The sequence below is a fragment of the Rhea pennata genome, chromosome 2 (assembly GCF_028389875.1).
Source record: "Rhea pennata isolate bPtePen1 chromosome 2, bPtePen1.pri, whole genome shotgun sequence".
Lineage (NCBI taxonomy): Eukaryota > Metazoa > Chordata > Aves > Rheiformes > Rheidae > Rhea > Rhea pennata.
The window spans coordinates 1158245-1181405 of NC_084664.1; the positions used below are offsets into that span (position 1 = coordinate 1158245).

A 23161-nucleotide genomic window follows, 5' to 3' on the forward strand; every position below is an offset into this window, starting at 1 on the left:
GATTTCAGAGTTGCTACAATGAAGGTATATAGTAACTGGCTCCAGAAAGGAAGAAAGCATTTAAGAGAAAGGTTTTGTAATACAGACATTTTCAAGAGAGATTCTCAAAGAAGTTACTCAGCTAGGGAAGATGGAAGTTACCAGGAAGCATCATGAGTGTTCATCAGAAAATCAAACAATACATAAATCACAAGGGTTTTAGAGGAGGTGAAAGACTTCTGTTGTACCACTGCAGGCACAACATTTGTCACACTGTAGGTAACTGGGTGTCAGAAAGCAAAGAGCCCCACATTGCTGATCATATTACTCTCTCTAGACAAAACCAGCATTCTGCTCCAGAGTTCAGACCAAAAAACCTCCAACCAAACAAATAATAATAAAAAAAAACACTGCTAACACATAGGTTTGAAAGCTCTTCTGCCAAACCACAGAGCCAACAGAATCTCAAAAAAAAATGCTTTCAGAAGCCAAATGGACCAGATCTGCAAAGAATCTGGATTCTTTAACATACACAGACAGATAGTGAAATACAACCACCACAGCTTGTGATAAGGATGCCAAGAGCAGAATATCATCTGAAGATGGTACAACTGTAATCCAACAATTTCGACTGGCAGCTGAAAGTGGCTCAGTTTGGTGTTGCTTTTCAATCCACTATTTAGGGCAGAGAGCACCAAAATGAACAGACAGAAACTTCTACCTGCTCAAGGTCCTTTGACTACACCAATGTGCAGAAGACCATGGAACACACAACGGGCTTTTCAGCACTCACAGGCATGATGCATGGCAGCCAGACACAGTATCTGTCATTATAAAGAATAATAAAACACTCACATGTTGTTGTTTCTGACAAACGCTTGGGCAAAGTCTTGGACAATATACAGGGGAACACAGCAGGAACTCATGAATCTTCCATTCACTGCCCAGGAGAAAATGGCCTCAGTCTAACAAAGAACTACGAGCCAATTTTTAGTAATTACACAGTAAATGTGATGTACCTACCTACTCATACAGCAAGCACCACTATATGCAGACTTTGACCTGATCAAGAAAGCTGGAAAAGTGACTAAGGTTTTGGCACCTTCCACAGTTCTATTCCATTCCACATTGCTGGGATGCATGGAGGGAGGAGTAGGAAGACAATTCTCAAACAACCTATTAAATTCACGTAATAAATGAGAAATAAAAAAGAACTCTGAAAGCAGCATGTGCTATTCGGCTTTTAATTGCCTCCCCTTTCAAAAGCAATACCCTGAGAAATCTTCTGATAAGAAACAGGCAGAGGTAAGAAGTACCTTCTTTCTTAAACACCCGTAAAAATGCAAATATTGAACAACAGAGTCAATTTCTTAAATTCTAAGGTGATTTTACAGTCAAGTCTAAATATTTAATCCATTCTAGAGAAAAGAATAAGATCTCTGAATAACAAAGCCCAGTTCTGTCTCTGAATTACCAGCCGAGACACAATGTATTCTTCACAGCTGACAAAGCCATATTCAGCAGTAGCATCTGACGTATCAACAGCAACCCCAAGGCTTGATGGATTACCCTCAGTCCATTCTTACCCTGATTTTAAGAGCTGAAAGGATCTTATCTTGCATGAAGCCGTGCCTCACTAGTAATTTTTAAAGAAACAATCCTAAATTGCAGAACCGAATTTGCAGAATGTTTCCTTTCCTGTCAGATTGTATTTCTTGGCAACTTCATCCGAAGAATTTCTTAGTTCTCTGATGCTGAGAATGGATGTTTGGGTAAGAATTATATTAATGGTAGTTACAGCCCTGCAGAGGGAGCGAGTAGAACCCAATATTCCCCAAATAAAATAAACATGATTTTCCCTCCCAATCCCTTTCAAGCCAGAACTGTAAGCAATCTCTATGCTTAGCTCCAAGATCAAGAAGGAATATTAAAAGCTTATCTTGAATAGCAGACAATTCAGAGTGCGGTTATCAAGATCAGCCAATCTAGTGATTTCTGCTCTTCAAAGTCAGTGAGTGCCTGACTTTATTGTGAAAGTCAATGACAATTCCAAACAACTTGGGGGTGAGAAGGGGAACAGCTACTTCTATTAACCCCCAGAAATCTGACGAGTAAAAACACCATCAAGTCCGAAAAAAGGACAAAGAAAATGGCCTGCAGTCTTGCTTAAGAAAGACAGAAGAGCATTAGATCAACTTCAGCAGCTCCTATCTTCCCTCAAATCCTCTTCCCTGGAGATACAACAAACAAGCACCCCTGCAGAAGCTACAAAAGAGCAGCCAGGACCACATTATTAAATGCAAAACTCATCAAGATATAGGTCTCCACTGTAATAAATCTACTTCAGAGAATAATGTTTCTAATGCCTCAAAAATTCACAAGGAAGAAAGCCTTGTAGCTCCATAATCCTCATTTCATAAGGAGTTAGCCCAGGCATGTTTTACTGGGAGAAGAGAAAGAGAGAGAGTCAGTCTACCTGGCAGCTCATTTTAGAGTACACAAAAACATTTTTCCTTTTTTAAATGTCATCAAGGAACCCTATAAAAGCTCTTAAAAGTATAAACGTTAGTAGAAAAGCACATAGCTCTTGCCTAAACAAGAACAAACTTAAAAATAAATAAAACTGACAAGACTTCTTCAAACGCAAGTGAGATTATCACACCAGACAACTAAAATGACTTATGTCAAATCTTCATCCTTGGGGTTATTCAAAACTTGACTGGACACAGCCCTAATCAACCCAATTCAGACTGGCACTGCTCTGAGCAGAGGTTTAGACCAGATGTTGTCCAAAGGTCCACTCCAACCTAAATTCTTCTGTAACTCTACAGGTGGGCAAATTCAACCACCCGTGGACAAAGATTCCCTAGAGCAAAACATAGGTCAAGCTCACACAAATCTCAATGCGAGAAGTGCCCCAGACCTGACAGAGGAGGCAGAGAAGCTTATCTTCATCCCAGACTCTGCTCCAATATCCTACCACCAAGCTCAATGACAGCAAACCTTGGATGTAAATATCTATATCTACATAACTGCAATTTTTTAAGGTGGCCTCAGACAAGAGTTGATTTTTCAACATATGTAGTGGATCCAAGGCCAGTAACAAAAGTAATCAAAAGAGGCTACCTAACAGGACATCGGCTTACGAATCATCGGCTTTGTACATAAGTTCTTACTGTAACTTTTACGGTCTCCAAAGGCAGAGCAGACTTCCAAGAAGACCCTAAGGACACTCTACTCACTAACCTGAACGAACCTTTTGCTACAGCCGAACTTTCGCCAGAAGAGCCTTGCATGGACAATCCACAGTACAGAAATCGGAAGGATGAGGTCAATCCTAGCAGCCTCTCCCACACATTCCTCGCGCGGCTGCCGGGGCTCCGGGTGATGTCACAGAATGCATCAACCCGCTGCGGCAGAGCCGCAGTGCCGGACCATGCTGCGAGCCTCCGGACCGGATCCACCGATGAAAGCACGCTCTCAGAAAAGGTAACCGAGGCGCGGAGATAAAGTATTCAAGCACTCTCGGAAAATGCTTGCTAGAAAAAGTGCTATCTGAAGAAGGAAGTATAAAAGAGGAAAAAATCAAAGTTTACTACCTTTCTTAGCAATCACCTGAATCAGCTCGTTAAGCAGTAATTTGGGGTGCGTTGGAATTTACTTTAAAAGCAAGTGAATTTGCATCTGCACAGATTAACACAATAGTAGAAGACTACTGTGACTCTGAACTACAGGTTAAAGCACAGCAAGGCTTCTGAAAGGAAAACAGGACTCAGATCCCGAAGAGTTCAGAAACCACAGGAAAAAGAGAGAGAGGGGAAGAGGAAAAAAAAAAAAGTGGAGGACAGAGCACAGAACATGGAAGGAAAAAAAAAGTTTTTATGTCATACAGAAACCAAACTTTTAGGTGGAAGATGACAGCCTGACAAACAAAGCTCGCACTAGAGCCAGTTATTTTAGAATGGAAGAAAGCAGTAGCCCAAGCCATAGTCCAGAAACAGTAAGCACCAGCACAAAACTACACATGCCTTCCTAAGCTACAAGCGTTCCTCACGCTTCAAAAGCTAACCAAAGACAAGCACCGAAACACAACCTCACAACGCGTTTGCACATGCTCTTTCAAAGAAGCAGCAGCGATTCCTTTTTGAGCACAAGGGCATCAACCCTTCCGCTGTCGCGACTCGGCGCCCTTCCCGGCGCAACCAGCTCTTCTGCGCTGAAGGGCCGATGCCCAGCGAAGCCTTCAGGGCTTCACCATCCTCGACTGGGTTGCGAACACGGGCAATGGGAGAGTTTCTGCCAGTGACAGCTTTCACCGTGCACCTTCGCTCCGCGGGCAGCCCGAAGCCGCCGGGCCGCAGAGCGCCGCCGCCCCGCGCCCAGCGCGCCGCGGGCTCCGCGCCAGCGGGACCGGCCTCCGCCGGCGGCCGCTCGCCGGGCGCGCTCGGTGCCGCGGGATTTGGGGCAAAAGCTCTGGTTTCGCCTCTCCGCCGCGACCTTGAGGCCGCGGCGCCCGTTACCGGAGGGGCCGGCGCGCCGCTAACAAAGGGCGCCGCGGCGGCCGGCACCGGCCCTTTACCTGCGGCGGCGGCGGCGGCGGGCGGCTCCTCTCCCGCGCCGCGCATCCCGGCGCCGCCGCCCGCCCGCCCGCCCGCAGCGCCAGGAGGCCGCCGGCGGCGCGGGGAGCGAAGGGGCGGGACGGGGCGGGACGGGAGCCGACCCGCGCGGCGCGCACACGCTGCCTCCTCGCGGCCCGGGCCGCGGGGCTCGCTCCTCCCTTCCGCTGCGTGCGCTGCCCGCCGAGCGCCGCCGCGGCCTCCCGTCCGCCGCCCCCCCCCGGCTCACCCATCACCATGGCGCCCTCCTCCTCCTCCTCCTCGGCGCCCGGCTCCTCCGGCCGCGCCTCGTCGGCCCACTCCGGCAGCCGGGTGCAGAGCCCGCGCGCCTCCGGCGCTGCCCGGTAGCTGCGGCAGAGGCGCAGCGGCGCCGAGGAGCCGCACGCCGCGGCCGCCTGCAGCAGCAGCCCCAGCGCCGCCATCTTGCGACTGTGCCCGGCGCCGGGCTCCTGGCCGGGCAGCGACGACGACGGCGCGGCGGCAAGAGCGGCCCGCGCCCGCCGCAGCAGCGCCCCCGCGGCGCGGCGCAGGCCCGGAGGACCGGCCTGGAGGACCGGCGCGGCGGCAGCCGCTCTCCGCTCCGTCCCGGCCCCGGGACGCGGCGCCGCCGCCGCCGCCCCGCGCCCGCCGCCCCCCAAGCGCCTTTTCTTCCTCCTCCTCACGCCAGCCGCAGAGGCGATTTTCACGGGGCTTCCCCTCGCCTGCAGCTTCGCCCCCGCGCACAGAGGGGGCTCGCGCGCCTGCAGGCAAAGCCGATCTCGGGGCGCTTTTAGCAGAAAGCGCTGCAAACCCGCCGCAGCGGGGGGGATCCGGGGCCGGCGGGGCTGCCCGCTCGGCCGCAGCGGCACCCGCCGCAGCGGGGGGGATCCGGGGCCGGCGGGGGCCGGCGGGGCTGCCCGCTCGGCCGCAGCGGCACCCGCAGCCCGCGCACGCACGCCGACAGCGCGCGTTCAAGCCTGCCCCTAAGCGAAGCCTCTCGGCGGTGCACTGCCCCGCTCTAAGGTTTGGGATAAACCTCAGGACTCCTGAAATCCTTCGCGCAGCCGGGCGGCGCTTCGCCTGCCCCAAGCCAGACCCGGGCGCTCCGCGCCTCCAGCGCGGCCACGCGTGCGGGGCGCAGCCCCCGGCGCTGCGGAGCGGCTCCGCGGGAGCCTCGTTTGTGTGAAAAGCTGGGCTGTTTTAAAGCAATTAGAATATATATACACCATCCACTTCCGACTAGCATTAAGCTGCGAGAACGTCGCTGTTGGGGTAAATAAGCTATTCCCTGACTAACAGGTTGTGTGTAAGCCGAAGTTTTACGTGGTCACTTAAACATCGCGACGAAAGAAGAGTGAGGTCTTTTCTATATCAGAAAGAGAAGTCTCCAAGAAACCACAAAGATTAGCTAGCATAATTAGATAAGTTCTATGAAGTATATTCCACAAGAAGAGCTTTGAGAAGTTAAAAGTTAGCAAACTAAATCCTGTATAGGGGGAAAAAAAATCTTTGGAAGCAAACACTTGCACGAACACTTGAAAAATCTTCCTATATACATAATATTTGCCTTTTTCAATATATGCACCTTTTAGTACCTCTGTTGTCTCTGTACAGATATTTTTTGACTAAAACAAAACCAAACCAAAAGTCTTGAAGCAGCACCAGAAAAACCACAAGACAAATGCAGACATGTCTTTGAGAAAGGCAAAAATTATTCCAGCACTAAAATGACAAAGACTTAGATTACAAATATTAAGAGCATCCCTACACTAAAAAGGAAAACAATCTTACAAGACCAGTTGCCAATTTAAGGAAATGAATTGTATGTAAATCTTTGATAACATGTTGCATGAACTCTTACTTTCAAGAAAAAAATCCAATTGGTTTGTAAACAAAAGCTTCAAAGACGACTAAAATTAAAGTGTGGCTAGAGGTAATAGGTAAACATCAATATGCCCTTCTAAAAGATGCATCTGTTGTGAAACTACTTAACTCAATACAGTAACTTGTTTATTTAGCATTTTTCCCAAGACTGAGAGGAGGTAAGAGGCTATCCAATTGGGGGGGGGGGGGAAGCACAGCTACTAAGCTGTTTCAAGTTATGAACATCAGTGAAGAAACAGAAGTGATAACAAGAGCTTGAAGATGATGAAAACCATGGTTGTAGACCACAATGGTTAAAAGCAAAACAAACAAAAGCAGATAAATAAAGCACACATCTCTGGAAAACTCTTAGAAACACACAGTCAATGGGAAGGAGGTATCTGGGAGAAGATGATGCTGAAAGTCAGTGTGGTGATGCATACACAGTTAGACATGAGTAGGGCTAGTGGTTTGTCTCCGTAATTTATAAAAAATGATTTTTTGAAGGAAAAAAATAGGTAAGACTCAATTTATTAAAAAATTCCAAAAGTTGCAGGTTGCATAATTTTAATCCAAATATATTTCTTTTGCAGTGATGAGGGTTAAACAGCATATAAATAATAACTTAAGGCCACTTTTTTCCAGGCTTTGCCAATTCAGGCGCACTTCAGTGAGCTGTGGTAATCTCATTTTTACCCAAACCTTTGCAGAAGTAGCAGCGCTACACAGAAGCCTATTAACAAACTACAGTAGTTTAAAGATTTTCTTTCCCCCCCAAAGCAGAAGTGGTGCAGCACCCAAAGTCCCGAACCTAGTCTGGCTGTGACAAACCACTAGCCCTTGCAGGAGAAGTTCTCAGCTTCCCATCCAGACTACATTTTAACTGGCAGGTCAGAGGCTTTTTATTCCCAACTAAAATTGCTCTACACCTAATTAACACCCTGGACATATAAAGCATGTTTTGTTGTTGTTGTTGTTTTAAATATGGAACCCACAAGTCTGGTGACTCACTTCAGTAGCATGGCAGCAGTACAAGAATGGCTGGTGCACTGTTGTGCTTCCCAAGCACTGAGGCAGAAGCACGACTTTGCCAAAAAGGGACGTAGCGATCCCTCACTGTTTCAGCCATATCTGGAACATTTCATTCACTTCTAGGCATCTATTTTAAGGCCAAGTAACAGAGTTCAGAAAAGGATGTTAAAAAAAAAAACACAAACAAAAAACAAACAAGCAAGCAAAAAAAAAAAAATCCAACCAAACAGCAACCCCCCCAAAATCTACCAATGGTCAGTGACTGGAGGGACTTATTAAGAAAAATCTCAGAGGATCTAATAAAGAGGTTGGCAAAGCAATGACAGGAAAAGAGGACATGATAACAGATGACAAATATTTGAAGTATGCAAACACAAAGGAGAAAGCACTTGCTGAAGTGGTACAAAAGGATACAGCTATGTGTAGGAGGATGAAATTAAAGGGGAGGGGAACTACTTAAACCAGACTATTTAAAGCAAAACAATAGGGAGCAAATCTACCTTGTCATTAAGTTAGATCAGATGACACAACAGGTCCTTTCCCCTTTCTGAGCTCTACTGTTTGCCCCAAATTATCTCTTGTACTCAATGTAACAATGCTTTTATGCAACACTTATTCACCTGGTACACTAACCAAGACTGAATTGAGTTACATTGATTGTAACAACTGTAGCTTTACACATAAAATTAAGGGGCAAATTTTGAATGCAGCGTTCCTCTCGGAGATGAAGAATGTCTCACAAACATAAAATTTGGCATCACCTGTTACATAGCTATCACTAGTGCACGTATACTCATTTTTATATCCACTTCCTTTTGTCTCTAATGCATTGTGAATGAAGTCTGACAAATAAAGACGGTTGTAGAACAAACCTTTCGTTCACCTAGCATAGAAAAAGATAGTGCTATTTCTTAGAAATCTGTTTTCTTCATCAGTCTGCTAAAGTATTAAATCTCTGGACAAAACAACAAAAAATAGTAGTTGATTTAAAGATTCTCTCAGGTCCTTACCTTTAAGGGAATCCAACGAGAACATCTCCATTACAGCAAAAAGGTTTGATTCCTAGGAAAGCAAGAGGTAGCAAAAAGAAACAGGAAGTTAGAATTAGTATTTTCTTCATGATGTTTGAAGTGTTTAGTATTTCTGAAACTAACTGTCTTTAGACACACAAGACAAAGCTGAAAGCTCGCAACCACACTTCAGTTTGGGTGTTCATATCCTGCCAAGTTTCATTTGAATCCTGCAGGTATTATTTGCTAGTGTATTACAACTGGCTGCTCTACATCCAAAGGCAGGAAGCATATTCTCAAAGAGGAGTTTGTAGGTTTTAGAAATCCTTTTTTTTTCCATGAAGATAATGATTTAGGCACATTGTTTTTTAATCCTTTTAAATCAAAATGCCACATGTAGGTAGACCAATGGCATTATTCACCCCTTCCTTAAAACAAACTAAGAAAGATGCACATTTCTTTCCTGAAATCAAGTTAAACTTTCTATTTTTTAATAGCTTTCATTCAAATAAGAAAAAAATTAAAAAAAAGAAGACTGCTTTTGGGGTGTCTTAGCTGGCATGCCAAATATTTAATACACTTCAGGCATTTTTGATAATATAGTTACAGGGATTTTATAACAAGTTTGAAGCAGAGCTGCGAGGGTCCTTGTTTAGACAAAACTAGTATTAACTATCCATGTTAATGGCTACTGCAATGCATAAAAATAATGTCCTACAACTATTCTGCTTCCCAGTGATTCAATTTACTTTCACTGAAACTAATGACAAAATTACTGTTTACTTCAGTGACAGCAAACAGGACCTAAAACAGCACCAGTTTCAGAACACAACTGCGTGGAAATGACACCTCATTCAGTAAGTCAGTTCCCTGCAGTTACACAGGAACAAACCTCAGTTTTGCTACAAATTTATACTTTGTCTTTTTTAATGATTAAATAAATAAAAATGCCATTATTCAACTTGTTTAAAAATAAAAAAAATACATGCTGTAGTAATTAACACAAGATGTCTAAGGAAAACCTTCTTAGTACTAATAACTCACTGCATTGCACAAAGTTAGCAAGCTCTGTTGGGCAGTCAAGTGTGACTCTTGAGGCTGAAGTATTCAACTGTGGACCTAAGTTAAGGGAGTAATGCAGATTCAAAGGGCAAAGAGTGGACCACATAGCAGTCTTCTGCCACCTTCATGTAGGGACCATCTCAGTCCAAGCACAAACCGTATCACAAAGTGGCTGAGTTAGGCAGGGACCTTTGGAGACGATCTGGTCCACCCCCCTGCTCAAGCAGGGTCAACTTCAGCGGGTTACCCAGGCCCTGTTCAGTTGAGTTTTGAATATCTCCAGGGATGGAGACTCCATAACCTCTCTGAGTCACCTGTTCGTAATCGTAAAGTCAGTAGTATTTCTGCTAAACTATGGGACTCCACTCTTACTCCAACACAAAAGAACAAGTCTTTGAACACTTTGAAGTCATTGGAGAGAGACAAATCTTAGTATGACATGGAATATTGCAATATATTCTTAGATCTAAGTCATAGAGGTATCTGCAATATCTTCTTCCTCCCAAACTTTTAAACATGACAAAAACTGGCAAGCTGTTTGCTTGTAAGCAAACTAAGTGTATTCTCATGAACACAGGGAAGTTAGTGTACAACGTTTTCTGGAGTAATGTACCATTCATGCAGATAAACAGGCAAGGTTTACCTACATAGCACAAATTAGCGGAAAGAGGACAAAGAACATTTCACCTAAAGTGGGATGGGCAGAAGGGCACTGAGCCCAGAAGATCGAAAAATAAATGCAAGGCAAAAAAGTAGAAGAAAGGAGCCTTTTCTGTTCAAGGCCAAAGGAAAATAAAAAGGAACTACAACGATGAACTTGCAAGATTAACAAGAACCCCACTGGCAAGAAAATTCTAACAAAGCCATTATTTATAACAGTGCCTACATATCCCCAAATGAGATGGGGACTCTCACTGTGTAATCAATAGTAAGAAACAGCTCCTAGAGAGAAGGCCTAGAGTCAGATTGGATGGGAGCAAGAGGAAGGAGAATAAAAGCATAGACAGATAAAACAACCCAAGTGAGGTCCACAAAAAGAATCCTGCTCCTGCTGCCCCACTGATGAGGGACCCCTACTAAATAAAAGAGAGGAGCCAGAGTACTCATAACATCTAGTATGCACACAGTCAAGGCAGAGAGAAGACTTTGGATAGACATGCTTGGCTTTAAGGTCATCAAGAGATCACTGCCTGCTGCATAATCACTGGAGTAGTCAGCACCAGATCTAGCACAGCAGATCTTGAATCAAAAGTTGTTGGTTTTAGCACAGAAAGTAGCCACGTGGAAATACCGAATTTTGGATATTGACATTGCTGAAGGCATTTATACCAAAGATGATGTCCTATTATGGCAGCTGCTTCACCATTCACCAAAATTAATAGGATATTTGGAAAACATTGAAAGACGACGACTTTGGATGATCCATAACGTATTTGTTTAGGCCCTGAGGACAGCAGAGAAACATGGGGCCTTATAGGACACTGGTTTCACAGAGAACAGATGTATGACAACACAAGACTCTCGTTAGGAAAGTTGCTGATACATTTGGAATGAGAACTAACTGTGCAGGATGATGCAGGCAGGATGCAGAGCACTTTTATGCCTCATGTTTGGCAAAGTACTGAAATGCCAGGCAGCAAGAGATATTCATTATTTGTTTGCAATAGATTTCATGCCATTGCTGCAAAGGCAAAGAACGAAACCACCGAGTGTGGCACTGGAAATTATTATATAAATTCTTGAAGGCCCAGGAATTAGGTCTTCCTTTAAAAAACAAAAACAAAAAACAACAACAACAAAAAAAAAACCCACTTCTTTGATCCACTGGAAAACATATACACACATATGAGGAAAAAGCACCTCCCCAAGAAAAAGCTACATCAAGACAAAGAGATCACCTTAGAATTTCTGGTTATTGTCTAGCGTAATCAGAAGAAATAAAGCTGTGATCTTCCAGTGATGTATGAAGAGGTATAGCCCCAAATGGTTAGCCAGGAGAACAAAGGAGGAACCACACTGTCTTACTACGCATCTTCCAGTCTCAGGGCTCTCCATCACCTACACCGGGATCCATTCAGAGATAAGCAGGCTCACTTTCTGCCATTTGGGCCAAAAGAACAGTGGATCTTTGCAAGAAATCTCTCTTTATCAATCCTGATTTGGCAGGATTCCTGTTGCTGAACTCCGACCAGCTGGAAAAGGGGACGAAGAAAGTCCTAGAGGAAGGACTCAGAATAGGGTTTCCCTTGGGCTCCCGGGCACCCTCTAAATGGGCATCCCAGAGTCGCAGCTCCAACGACGACGGGGGAAAAAACAAAAAAGTGACAGTAACAACAGCACAGCGGGAAGCGGAGGAGGGAGACACGAAACTCGGCGAAGGGCTGCAGCCGCGCCAGGGAGCCGCTCCGCTCCGCCGCCGCGGCCGCCCGGGCGGCGCGGCCCGGGGAGCTGGGGAGAAGCGCAGCCCCCGGGCCGGTGTCCCGGGCGGGGCTCGGCCCCTCCGGCCGCGGCTTCCCGCTCCGGCGGCTGCTCGCGGCCGCCGGCGCCCGGCTGCCCGCGGCGGCCTCAGCATCCCGGCGCGGCCGCACAGGCCCCGCACGGCCGCTGCCGCCCGCGGGCCGGGCCCCCCCGCCCGCGCCGCTCCATCCCCGGGGCGGGTACCGCGCCCCGGCCGGCGGCCTCGCCCTCCGCCGCCGCCGCCCCGGGGCTCCGCGCCGCTCGGCCCCGCCGCCGCCGCCGCCCCCCCTTCCCGGCCCCCGGCTCGCAGCCATCCTCCCCGCTCCTTCCCCCTTCTCCCGCCGCTCGGCCGCGGCCGCCCCAGGCCTCGGCCCCGCGCCCCGCGCCGCGGCCCCGCGCCGCCGCGCGCGCGGCCCGCGCCTCCCCCGCCCGGCGCGGCGCCGGCCCCGGCTCCGCCGCCACCGACCTCCTCACAACTCTCTGGCGCCGGTCCGCCGCCGCTCGCACTACAACTCCCAGGAGCCTCCGCGGTCTGCTTCCGGGGCGCCCCTGCTCGCTGCGCCGTCTCTTCCGCCTCGCTCCCCCGGATATGAAACCTCGCACTCGCTCCCTTCCCCACCCCCCGCTCTCTCTTTCCTCCCCACGAGCCAGGCTTCGGCGGGAAGAGCGCGGCGGGGGGCGGGGCCTGTCGCCGCGGCAACGGCTGGCGCCAATGGGCGGCGCGGCGCGGCGCGGCGCGGCGCAGGTGGGCGCTGCGGCCGCCATTACGGGCGGTGGCCGCGGCGGTGGCGGCGCTGTGGCGGCGCGCCCGCGCCTCGGCTCGGCGCTTGCTAAAGACTCAGATGAGAAGAACCTATTGTAATAGTCTGGATGTGCTGATTTGCTGTCATATTGTTGGTCCTCTGGTAATACGAGCTTGTATAACAAGGCAAACGTTGAAAACAAGACTGAAAATTATGGAAAATGGCAGTGTTTTCAGTTCTGTGTGGTAATTTAACACTAAACCCAACACGGTTTTGATCCCGGCTTTGGCAGCTGCTGGCTTGCATGTGCAGCTCTTTGCTCATTTTCTGGCCATTTTCTGTTCACTCTTTCATCCACATACATTTACAACAAATTTTCCAAACTACTAATCCCAATAAAAGTTCTGTTTCTGAGCGACTGAAATGACATTTTAAAATATTCTTACTACCTGGAAGCTTTCTTCCCAGAGAAGTTTTGGGATGTCTGAAATACTTAAAATTACCCAAATTCTCCATTTTGTACTGTGGTCTGCAGGCCCTAGCTCTGTTAACATTAGTCGTGCAAAGGACAGGAGATAAAATACAATGCAAAGGAAGTCGCTTGAAAGAGTCAAAGTGGATTTTCCCCAAAATTTATCTGCCTGTCTTTAGAGCAGTAAGACCAGCACTATAGGCTGAAGAGTACATGTGGGACGGGAGGAAGCAATGAAGTATATTGAAAAGTCGCACCTGTAGCAGAGGATTAGGTATCTCTAGCTATTGCACCTCTGCTCTTGGTGGATGTATTCCTCAGCACTGTTCAGAAGATGAAGGATGAAGTCCAGTTAAGTGTGTAGACTGGAGGACGGCAGGAAGGTTAATCTGTAATCTTCATCACCCTGTAGTGTTTACAGACGGACTAGGCAAGAAGAGAAAGTGTTGATAAGGGGAACAACTTATGCCATTAGGACAAGCTTAGCTTAAAAACCCTGCACAATCATTCAAAAGTCATCTGGTAAATAAGTAATGCAATTAGTTTCAGCAGGCTTAGAATGGAAAATGTTTTAATATAATGACTTTGTAAAGAATATGACATGCCATCTAAAGCACGATCATTTAATATATAGTACTCACTACTTACTGATCACAATAATTTCATATTATCTTAGTCTTTTTCACAAGTAACTTAACAGATGCTGCAAAGACTGTTTTTAGACAAGATTTAAATGCAGCTGATCTCTCCTTGTAACTTGTAGAAAGGAAGATAAAACCACAACTAATGTTTTGATTTTTCCTTTTTTGTTCGCAACTGTCTTTGTCTAATAATTTATTTCTTGTTCTGAAAAATGTATTACTGAGCTATGGTAAGAAACTTTTTTTTCCAAAGATATTTGAATATATTGGGTCATACATGTAAAAAAGAAAATCCTTAAAAATATCACATGCAGCAGAACTAACTAAAAATTTTCTTGTCTATTGCTCCCTGCTTAAAGCAAATTGAAGTAACAGTTGTTACAGCCCCTGTCTCCCTGCCCCATGTCTCCCAACCCCTAAACAAGGGGAAACAACAGCACACCCTGTTACTTCACGAAATAGCTCATGGTCCACCACTCTAATATCTTCAGTTCTTCACTTAAACACTCTTGTATTTTCCCCAGCTGCATCCTCTGAACTCCCCCTCCATTAACCTTGTTCTGTCCATGTCCCTTCCTCATCAGCTGTACAACAGGCAGCAAGTGGTGTGAAAGCTGCGGCCATCACTATGGGACTGCTGGGCCAGGTTACTTGAGCTTACACTGCCACATGCGGATGGCAGGCTGATTTTACTCTCTTCCACAAAAGAATATCTGCATTTTATGTGCTAAATTTAACTGAAATTAGTCAGCAGGTTGAAAAGGTGCTAGAGAAGATGACAGGTAGACAGCACCATCTGAGGGACAGAATTTCTTTAGGAAAAAAAAAAGACACTCCTATTTTGCATCCTTAAATTAGAATAGTCAGGTTGATGTGTTTCTCTGCCATATTAAGTTCCTCACAAATAATGGAAATAGTGTATTAAAAAAAAATCCAAAACACTAAGATTCTGTTTTGGAGATGGAAAACTGTTCAGTTCTCAGTGAGTACAAGCAATGCAGACTTCTGGTAGTTCAGGTAAAATATGCTTTTTAATTTGAATTTCCTTTCCTGGAAAACCTTTACCCAGCTGTAGCTCTCATTCAGTGAATTGAGTAGCTGATACTCTTTTTGGAATCTGTTAGGATCTAAACCTTTACTATCCAGTTATATTATGTTAGACTTTCTTGTTGGCTTGCTCATACAGTTCTGCATGTGGTCATCCTTGGCTTTATTTTCTTTTTTCTTGTAGCAGTCTTAAAGACAAAGAAACTAATACTGTGTTAATGTAATTTTATAAAACATCATCACCAGGTAAGACTGATACTTTTTCTGACACAATATCCAAAGGATGCTGAAAAACATGGTACTACAGAGGAAAGTATTTCCATTTTATTTCAAGCTTTCCTAATCTTTTTCTATACTAAAAGACTAACATTTTTTTGGGGGGGGAGCTTTGAGGATTAACTTGAAAAGTTACTGTGAGTTTTAGCTTGAGAAGTCAGCTGTCATTAATGCAATTTTTGAGCTTATAATTATTCCTAGAAAGACATGAATCTTTTCATTTTTTTTCTTCCTTGGAATGCTACCAAAAACTGCTATTAAAGGGAATAATTATTCCCTTTATTATTAAAGGGAAACTGCAGCAATTTAGTAAACAGTCAAACACAAAATAAGATTATTGAAATTAGCACAATGATGAGTTAAGGAAACCGTAGTGTGAGACTGTCTGCATAAGAAGAGGCAGAGAAGCAAGTACCAGTCTAGCTACATAGTGAGGCTCAAGAGGTCATTTGAATCAGACTGAATTCTTTCGTAACTGGAAAGGCTAGTTTCTATTGGAGCCAAAAGAAAGGAACATAAGCTAACAAGCAATGCTTAAGAAATTAGAACTTCTGAGGTGAAGGTGGAATTTAAACAATAAATTATTGAAGCTGTTAAAACCAAAAAATGATTCTAAAAATACAAGAAGCAGAAAACTGGGGGAAAAAAGTCCCTGAACCCCAAAGCCGACCAAAGGAAAAATCTGTCTGGCCTCATACATCATCTGTAATCAATATAGCAAAAAAGAAAGATAATTTTCTTAACTCCTATGTTGGGAAAGAAAATGTTAGAATTCTCTGCTGTACCTTTTAAAACTTCTAATAATCTGGATAAATGTTTGATGTCAGGAAAGAAGGTACTGGAGCAAATGGATAAATTGCATTTTAAATTAAGTCCAAGAATTGTGAAAGCAAATTGTGTGATCGAGCTGCTAAGAACAATATAAAATGCGCCTCTAAGGGAAGTTTTTACACTGGGTTAATGGCTGATAAAACATAATGTCTTAAACTTTTATAATAAACCCTATCCTTTAATTTCCAATATAACTTCATGGCTCTCATGATGAGACCTGACTGGATGTGTATAGTTTTGGGGTATTAAAGCAGTTACGCAAACTGAGGTCCCTGCTAGTCAAGAAATAATGTATGACCACTGGATTCCCCCAAAGTCTCCCATTACAGAACAGCTACATCCAATAATATCTTACTGTAATTTTATAACCAGTTCCTATTTAAGCGTTAATATTAGAAATAGATAATCTTAGTTCCATGGCAGTGGTCAGGCCCATTAAGGATCTCAGGAAAACCATCTTTTTGATCTTACTTCCTTTCTTAAATCATTTTTTTCCTCCTCTTTTTCTGCCTTGCCTCAGGCACCTTTTCGTGGTTTAGTGTTTGTTACAAAAGATAGTTTTCTCTGAATTACATGGACCTGAAAATACGACGAATAAGACACTACCTCCTCAGCTGCAGCTGCACTATAAAATAAATCTTTGGGGATAGGCTTTGCATGGCCAAATTAAACAATTGTGAACATTAAATTCTTAAATGTTGCCTTTGGCTGATTACTTTGATAAAAATATTTAATCAAATATTAAATAACATTTCTACAAACCATGTTTTTAATCTGCTACATCAATAAGGAATGCTTGCCACAAACCTCTAATAAAACACTGCAGAGTACAATAGCTAACTCAGTAACCTTTTTCAATAGAACTTCAAATAAAAGTATTACTGTCTCTTCATGAAATAACATAGAAACGCCCATCTTCTGCTGAGCATGTGTGGAAACCCTGCTTCTTCAGTTCTAAAGTTTCTTTTGGTGGTTTATATGCTTCGGCTGCTCTCTGCAACTCCTTTATGTGGTTTTCAGTTGTTTTCTGAAGAACAGATTCCTCTTCCCCAGTAGAGTCATGCTAACTTTGTTTAATTGGTATTCTGCCTAGTGTCTACAGAAAACTGTAAAAGGGTGATTCAGAAAGATTTCAGCTAGGAGAGACCAGAGGAGCTAGCAGGCCATGATGTATCTTGAAGACACTGGCCTCGGTTGTGGTCCTGTTGCTGTGCTACGTTTCCCTGAGACCTCCGCGAATGCTTCAGAGGCTAAACTGTGGCTTTGCCCAACAGGCTTGACAGACCATTTGAAATCCACTCACATAAAGAGTTACAACATTAGCTTTTTCTGCTTAAAGCTCCCGAGTTTAATATTTCCATTGTGTCTGTTATTTTGGGTTAGTATACTGAGAACTCCTGTAGCAAGAGATCTTACTTTAGCTAGTTATCTGGTCTTTGAAGGCCTGTTTGCAATTGCTGATTGCCAACCTCTTGAATTGCTGTTACAGACTGTAGTTCCTGAGTGCATCTGTTCTGCATGCCCAGACAGGATGGAAAGCCCTCAGGGAGTTGGTTGAGCCCTGACTTTTTCATGACTTGGGCTGGAAGAATTGCAAGCTGACATGCTTTTAAATTGGATTAGCATGCAAAATGGGTTGGAGGCAGAGGAACAACTAAACGGCAAAACCTGCCCTGATAAAGGGGCCATGCTGTGCTGACAGGACCAGGGCTTTGTTTTGCTCTGCCTCGGGATATGCCATGCCGGTGTGCAGCCAAGCCCAGGAAAGCGCACCGGGGACGCCAGTGAGCTGTGATGATCACGGATAGCAACACAGCGTCGGCCCGGCCTCGTTCAGTGCTCGAGAAACGTCCGCTACCGCCACGGGACAAGATGGCGCCCCACCTCACAGAAAGCAGCACCTTTCCCCCTCAGCCCCCATCATTGCCTTATATAGACTGGGGGCGGGCTAACGGCCGCGATTGGCTCGCCAGCCCGCCTTCCTTCCCTCGCCGGCACGTGCTGGCAGAATTCACCCGTTCTGATTGGCGGGGAGCGTGCGGGAGTGTTCGTTATCCAGAGAGCGCGAGCGCTGGGAGCCAACCGGCGGCAGCGGTGGCGGCAGCAAGGACCAATCAATGGCCGGTCCGGGCGGGGAAGGGGCGGGTCCGCGCTTGCGCGCCGCGGGGCGGGTGTTGCGCGGGGCGCGCCCGGCCCCTTCCTGAGGGGAGGCGGCGGCCATGGCTCCCGCGCCGCGCCCGCCGCCGCCCGCCGCCGAGCTGCCCGCGGTGCGGGCGGCGGCGGCGCAGGGCCGCCAGGCCGCGCTGCGGAGCCGGGCGCGGCGTCTGTGCCGGCGGCTGCGGGCGCTGCAGGCGCGGCAGGTGGAGCGGCACGTCCGGCAGCAGCTGGCCGGGCTGGCGCGGTACCTGGGGCGGGCGGGCGGCGGCCTGTCCCCCGCCCTGGGGCCCGACCTGCGGCTCCTGGTGGCCAGCGCCACCGCCCGCCTCCGCGCCACGCAGGGCGCCTGCGACTCCGACGCCACCGACAGCAGCAGCAGCAGCGGCGGCGGCGGCGGCTCCGGCGACGACACTGAGACGGAGGGCGAGAGCGCGGGGCGGCGGCGCCCCGCCGCGGCCTCCCCGCGGTGAGTACCGGGGAGGTGCCGCCGCCGCCCCCCGCGCCTTCTCCGCCCCCCTGGCTGCTTTTCCGAGGGGAAAGGCTGGGAAGCGGGAAGGAAACGGATGGTGGTGCCGTGCCTGTGGTCTGGCCTGGTGCTGCGACAGCGTTTGGAGCCTCGTCCCGGAGAGCAGCGCTGGGGTGGTGATGTGGTAGGAGAAAAGAGGCTTGAGACGGTTCATGGCACGTTACGGGAGAAGATGTAGTGTTGGACAAGCCTTGGCATATGCTGTATACAAATATATACTCTATTTGCATGTACTACCAATATTTTTATTATTTCTTTGCTTGTGAAGTGGTTTGTTTAAACAGCTGTTGCAGTGCCTGCCTCTTTACAGTGTAATGCTGTTGTATTCATCCTTGTTTAAGGATGTGAGCTAAACCAGGTTTGAAAGAAGTGGTGACCTTCTGTTAGACTAGCTGATGTAACTGGGGAGGAAAAAAGGACAAGGTTTGGCCCCCGTCTACTAAATGAAGGTAGAGTAGGGCTGCTTGTGGTAACATAACATTTAGTGTGTCCAGTTCTGGGCTCCCCAGTCCAAGAGAGACATGGAGCTACTGGAGAGAGTCCAGCGTAGGGCTGCAAAGATGATCAGAGGGCTGCAGCACCTGCCCTGTGAGGAACGGCTGCGAGAGCTGGGCCTCTTCAGCCTGGGGAAGAGAAGACTGAGGGGGGATCTCATCAATGTGTACAAGTACCTGAAGGGAGGGTGTCAAGGGGACGGGGACAAACTCTCTTCACTTGTCCCGTGTGACAGGACAAGAGACAATGGGCAGAAATTGAAGCACAGGAAGTTCTGCCTGACCGTGAGGGGGGATTTCTTCCCAGGGAGAGTGACAGAGCACTGGGGCAGGTTGCCCCGAGAGGTTGTGGAGTCTCCTTCTCTGGAGATCTTCAAGGCCTGCCTGGATGCAACCCTGTCTGCCATGCTGTAGGTGACCCTGCTGAGCAGGGAGGTTGGACTAGATGATCTCCAGAGGTCCCTTCCAACCTTACTGATTCTGTGATAACATGGAGAGGCTAACCAAAAGGTAACTGATTGTGGAACAAGACATCCCAAATGGGGAGAAACAAATGATAACAGGAGAAGGTCTTCATCTTTCTGAAGGAAGAAAACATTCTGCTCACCTTTCTGGAGCCCAGTGTCTGCATTGATAGTGGTCTTTTATATTATTCCAAAACCATTTTAAAGTATTTTTGAAATACTAATGTTTCTGAAATGCTCTAGTTGTTATAGATGTTACAGAATTACTGATTTCAGTGGTGGGCTGTGTGTTGCTATAAACACACAGGGTTTTCGAATGATCAGTTTTGCTTTTTTTGTGTGAAGCGACCAGTAGTCTGAAAACTAGTCTGTGCTTAGAGCAGATAAGATCTTTATCTTTTTCTTAATGTTATTTCCAAAAACTGAATTTGTGTGATGCATTTAAGAATGTAATTTGCTGCAGCTAAGCCAGCTAGCTGCTGGCAGAAGGTGGCCCCCTCTCTGCCCCAACTCTGCGCTCTCCCTTTGGCATAGCTGTGCTGGCTCCCTGGGGAGGGACTAATGGTGTGACATTGTCAGAAAACCAGGTCTGTAGAAAAATGAACAGTTCTGTCACTTTTCTCTCTCAGCAAACACCTAAACTCATGACATCCAGTTTCAAGGAGGGGCTGTTGGACTGGAGGGTGGGGGGGGGCAGGACTACCTCTTTTGACTGCTGCTAAGCTCTTGGGAACACTAAACTGTTTTCTTAGGAAAGACCTGAACCAGCAATGGTTCTTTATAGTAATTTTAGTGATTAATACAGACTGTGAAGTCAGGTGACCTTTATTTCTGCCAGCTCTATGTGCTGAGTAGTTCGATTCACGTATCGGATCCTTTATCTAAATGATGTTCAAACCTCAAGAAGTTTCATTTGTGGAGTACTCTGAGATTGCTTTTTTTTTTTTTTTTTTTTTTTTTTTTCCCTTGAGGGGAGGGGATAATGAGCCTTAGACACATATGAAGAGACATATGTTAGAGAGACCTCTTTTTCTATCTGTTCTATTGAAATAACTATTCTCTCCACCCTCAGGTGACTTATTGAGTGGAAACTGGGGTGGCTAACTTGGGGAAGGAAAAAAGGGAAAGGGAAGGAAGGGAAAGGAGATGGCATCTTCTAGATTTATGTAGCCTATATTTTGCCATTCCAGCTGCCTAGTAAATTTTAGGTGCTATGTTTTTTCTTAGTGCTGCTGTTCCTGATATAACTTATCCTTTATTTGTCACTCTGAGATGAGTAAATGTTTTACATATTAGTTGTCCTTATTCTGCTTCAGAACCTGCAGGCTATTCAGGTGGAAATCTCTGGAGTTCTGCCACACTCTTCTTTCCACAGTTGCATTCCTGTCTCTGGTGATCCTTGCAGCTTTCCTAAGCATTAGCAAATTGGAAATGAACTATTTCTCCTTCCCTCAGGATTTTGACAGCAGCATTGAAAAATGATAAGAAGTTACAGCCACTTGGAGAGGTATTAGTATGAGGATAGAGGACGCAAAAAACTGGCTGAAAGGGTGTTTCTTGGAAAAATGTACCTACCAGGTGGCCGAGAAGGCATCAGATTAGAGGGCAGCAGCCAGGAAGTTATGTCTTTGTATGGATGTTTTTCTACTTCTCTCTCTTTGTTTAAAAGAAAGGAGAAGGTAGAGAGAAGTCCAAATTTATTACTTGTCATTCAGAAATAGATCCAAAAATTCTCATGAGTTCAAGGCAGCAGCTTCATAAAGTTATAATGTACTTAGCAGTTTTTACTCCTGCTTCAGTGGTGAAGGATGGGGCTGATCTTTTTTTTCTTTTCCTTTGGCTTGTATGTCCAGAAAATATCTCTCACTGCACATCTAGAAATAGGCAAAATTTGAAGATGCATTCCACATTCAGTTGCACAAATCCATAACAACAATATAGTTTCCTTTGAATGCAATTTTGTTTGGATTTTTATAAGAACTAAAGTGCTTCAAAGGGGTGTTATGTGTTTATTTTTAGTAAAGGTATTTAAAAACATAATTGTTTTAAAATATTTTTCCTGATTTTGGCATAATTCCACTCTTTTTTTTAAAAAAAAACAAAAACAAACAAAAAACCCCCTACAACATCAATGTTTCCAGGCTATTCCATCAGGAAATACTAGGATTGTGTAACTGCGTTTTTTTTTTTTTGGTGGTGTATATTACGATGGTTTTGGTTATGTTGCCATGTTTTTCCCAAGAACCCATACTTTGTTCAGTGAATGGGATGCTGATGGCTGAAGAGGCAGCTCTTCATTATTTTCTCTTTATATCGGTCTATGGCCTTGCCATATAAACTGTGTACTTCTGAAACATGGCTGTTAGGAAATGGTTATTTCTTAATTCTGAACTACAGCAGAAACACTTCTGCTGGATTTCAGGTGAGTATTTCCAGGAAAGCTTATCTAAATAACAGCTTCAATCCAAATGATTTGAGTGCTATAAACAAATGGAAATGACAATCAGTTGGAAAATGTTAGGCATCCTTAATTAAAGGGTGAATTGGTAGCACCAGCAAATCTCCGTTCAGTTATGTGATTTATAGTGATTTGTATAATGCCCTAAGGTGCAGTATGTGTCTGCTGATGTTTTTGAGCTTGCTCTGTTAACTGTATAGTTAATGTGCTGTTATTTAAACCTTTTAAAGGCACATATGGAGTGAGTGGTATAAAGACAAGGCTTTTCAGTTTTACCAGAGTTGGAGACTTTGATTGGTTAATGCTGAGTTGATTGAATACTTCTGTGAATCTCTTAATGCTGTTTCATAATTCAGCTATATAACAGAAATACTGATTTGGAGGAGGAGTGTTTGTATTTGGAATGTGTGGCTGTTCTAGTATAGATCTATGGAAAACATGGGACAGCCCCTAGCCTGTATTGACCTTATTTGCATCTTCCTCTCTAACCAATGCAACACATCATATTATGTTATTCAGGTGAGGCAGCGGTGCTGCCCATGTCCCTCTTGGCACTGGAGCCATGGTCGGTTGAACAAACGTATCCTCTTGCATTGAGGTTTTTAACTCATGTATATGTTTTTAGCATTCTAGTAAAACAAAGACATATGATTGTTGCTATGTCATATCTAACATTTAATTGTGATGATGTCATCTGTGTGTTCTTAAGGAAAGACTCTTCAGATGTAAAATTATAATGTAACTTGCAATGTAAAATGACACAAGTGTCTAGAAATTCTCCCGTTTATTTAGGGGTGAAGCCTTGTGATACTGCATTTATTTTCTCCTTGAACAATACTTCATCGGTAGTTATGCCTCTTTCATTTCTTTTCATGCTTTGAAGCTTTATTGTTAGGCTTTTGTTTTCCCTTTTTGAGGAGAAGGAGAGGAGAAAGGAAAGGTCACAGTCCACAAACAATACACAGGCTGTCATGTACTTTCTTGCCAAAGACATTAGTTGGTAAATTCTATTTAGGACAAAGAATGGATAGTTCTGTCTTCCATTTCATTAAAA

The 23161-nt window shown here is 45.5% G+C and overlaps 2 protein-coding genes across 4 annotated transcripts in view; one reads left to right on the forward strand and one right to left on the reverse strand.

The window, feature by feature from the left end:
• DHX30 (DExH-box helicase 30) overlaps positions 1 to 12545 on the reverse strand; it is a 35694-nt gene extending 23149 nt beyond the window's left edge. For 2 of the 3 annotated variants that reach the window (XM_062568653.1, XM_062568652.1), the window contains exons 1-2: positions 12465 to 12545; positions 8480 to 8531 (exon numbers count right to left, since the gene is read on the reverse strand). In XM_062568653.1, the coding sequence (XP_062424637.1) occupies positions 8480 to 8510 (31 nt within the window). In that variant the 5' untranslated portion in view covers positions 8511 to 8531; positions 12465 to 12545. Of the gene's footprint in view, positions 1 to 4824; positions 5018 to 8479; positions 8532 to 12464 lie in introns of those variants that run through there. The other variant, XM_062568651.1, reaches the window with a different exon arrangement.
• A 5682-nt stretch (positions 12546 to 18227) lies between these two features.
• LOC134137625 (KAT8 regulatory NSL complex subunit 1-like) overlaps positions 18228 to 23161 on the forward strand; it is a 45120-nt gene continuing 40186 nt past the window's right edge. Inside the window, exon 1 of the mRNA XM_062570841.1 lies at positions 18228 to 18631. Within this exon, the coding sequence (XP_062426825.1) occupies positions 18228 to 18631 (404 nt within the window). The remainder of the gene's footprint in view (positions 18632 to 23161) is intronic.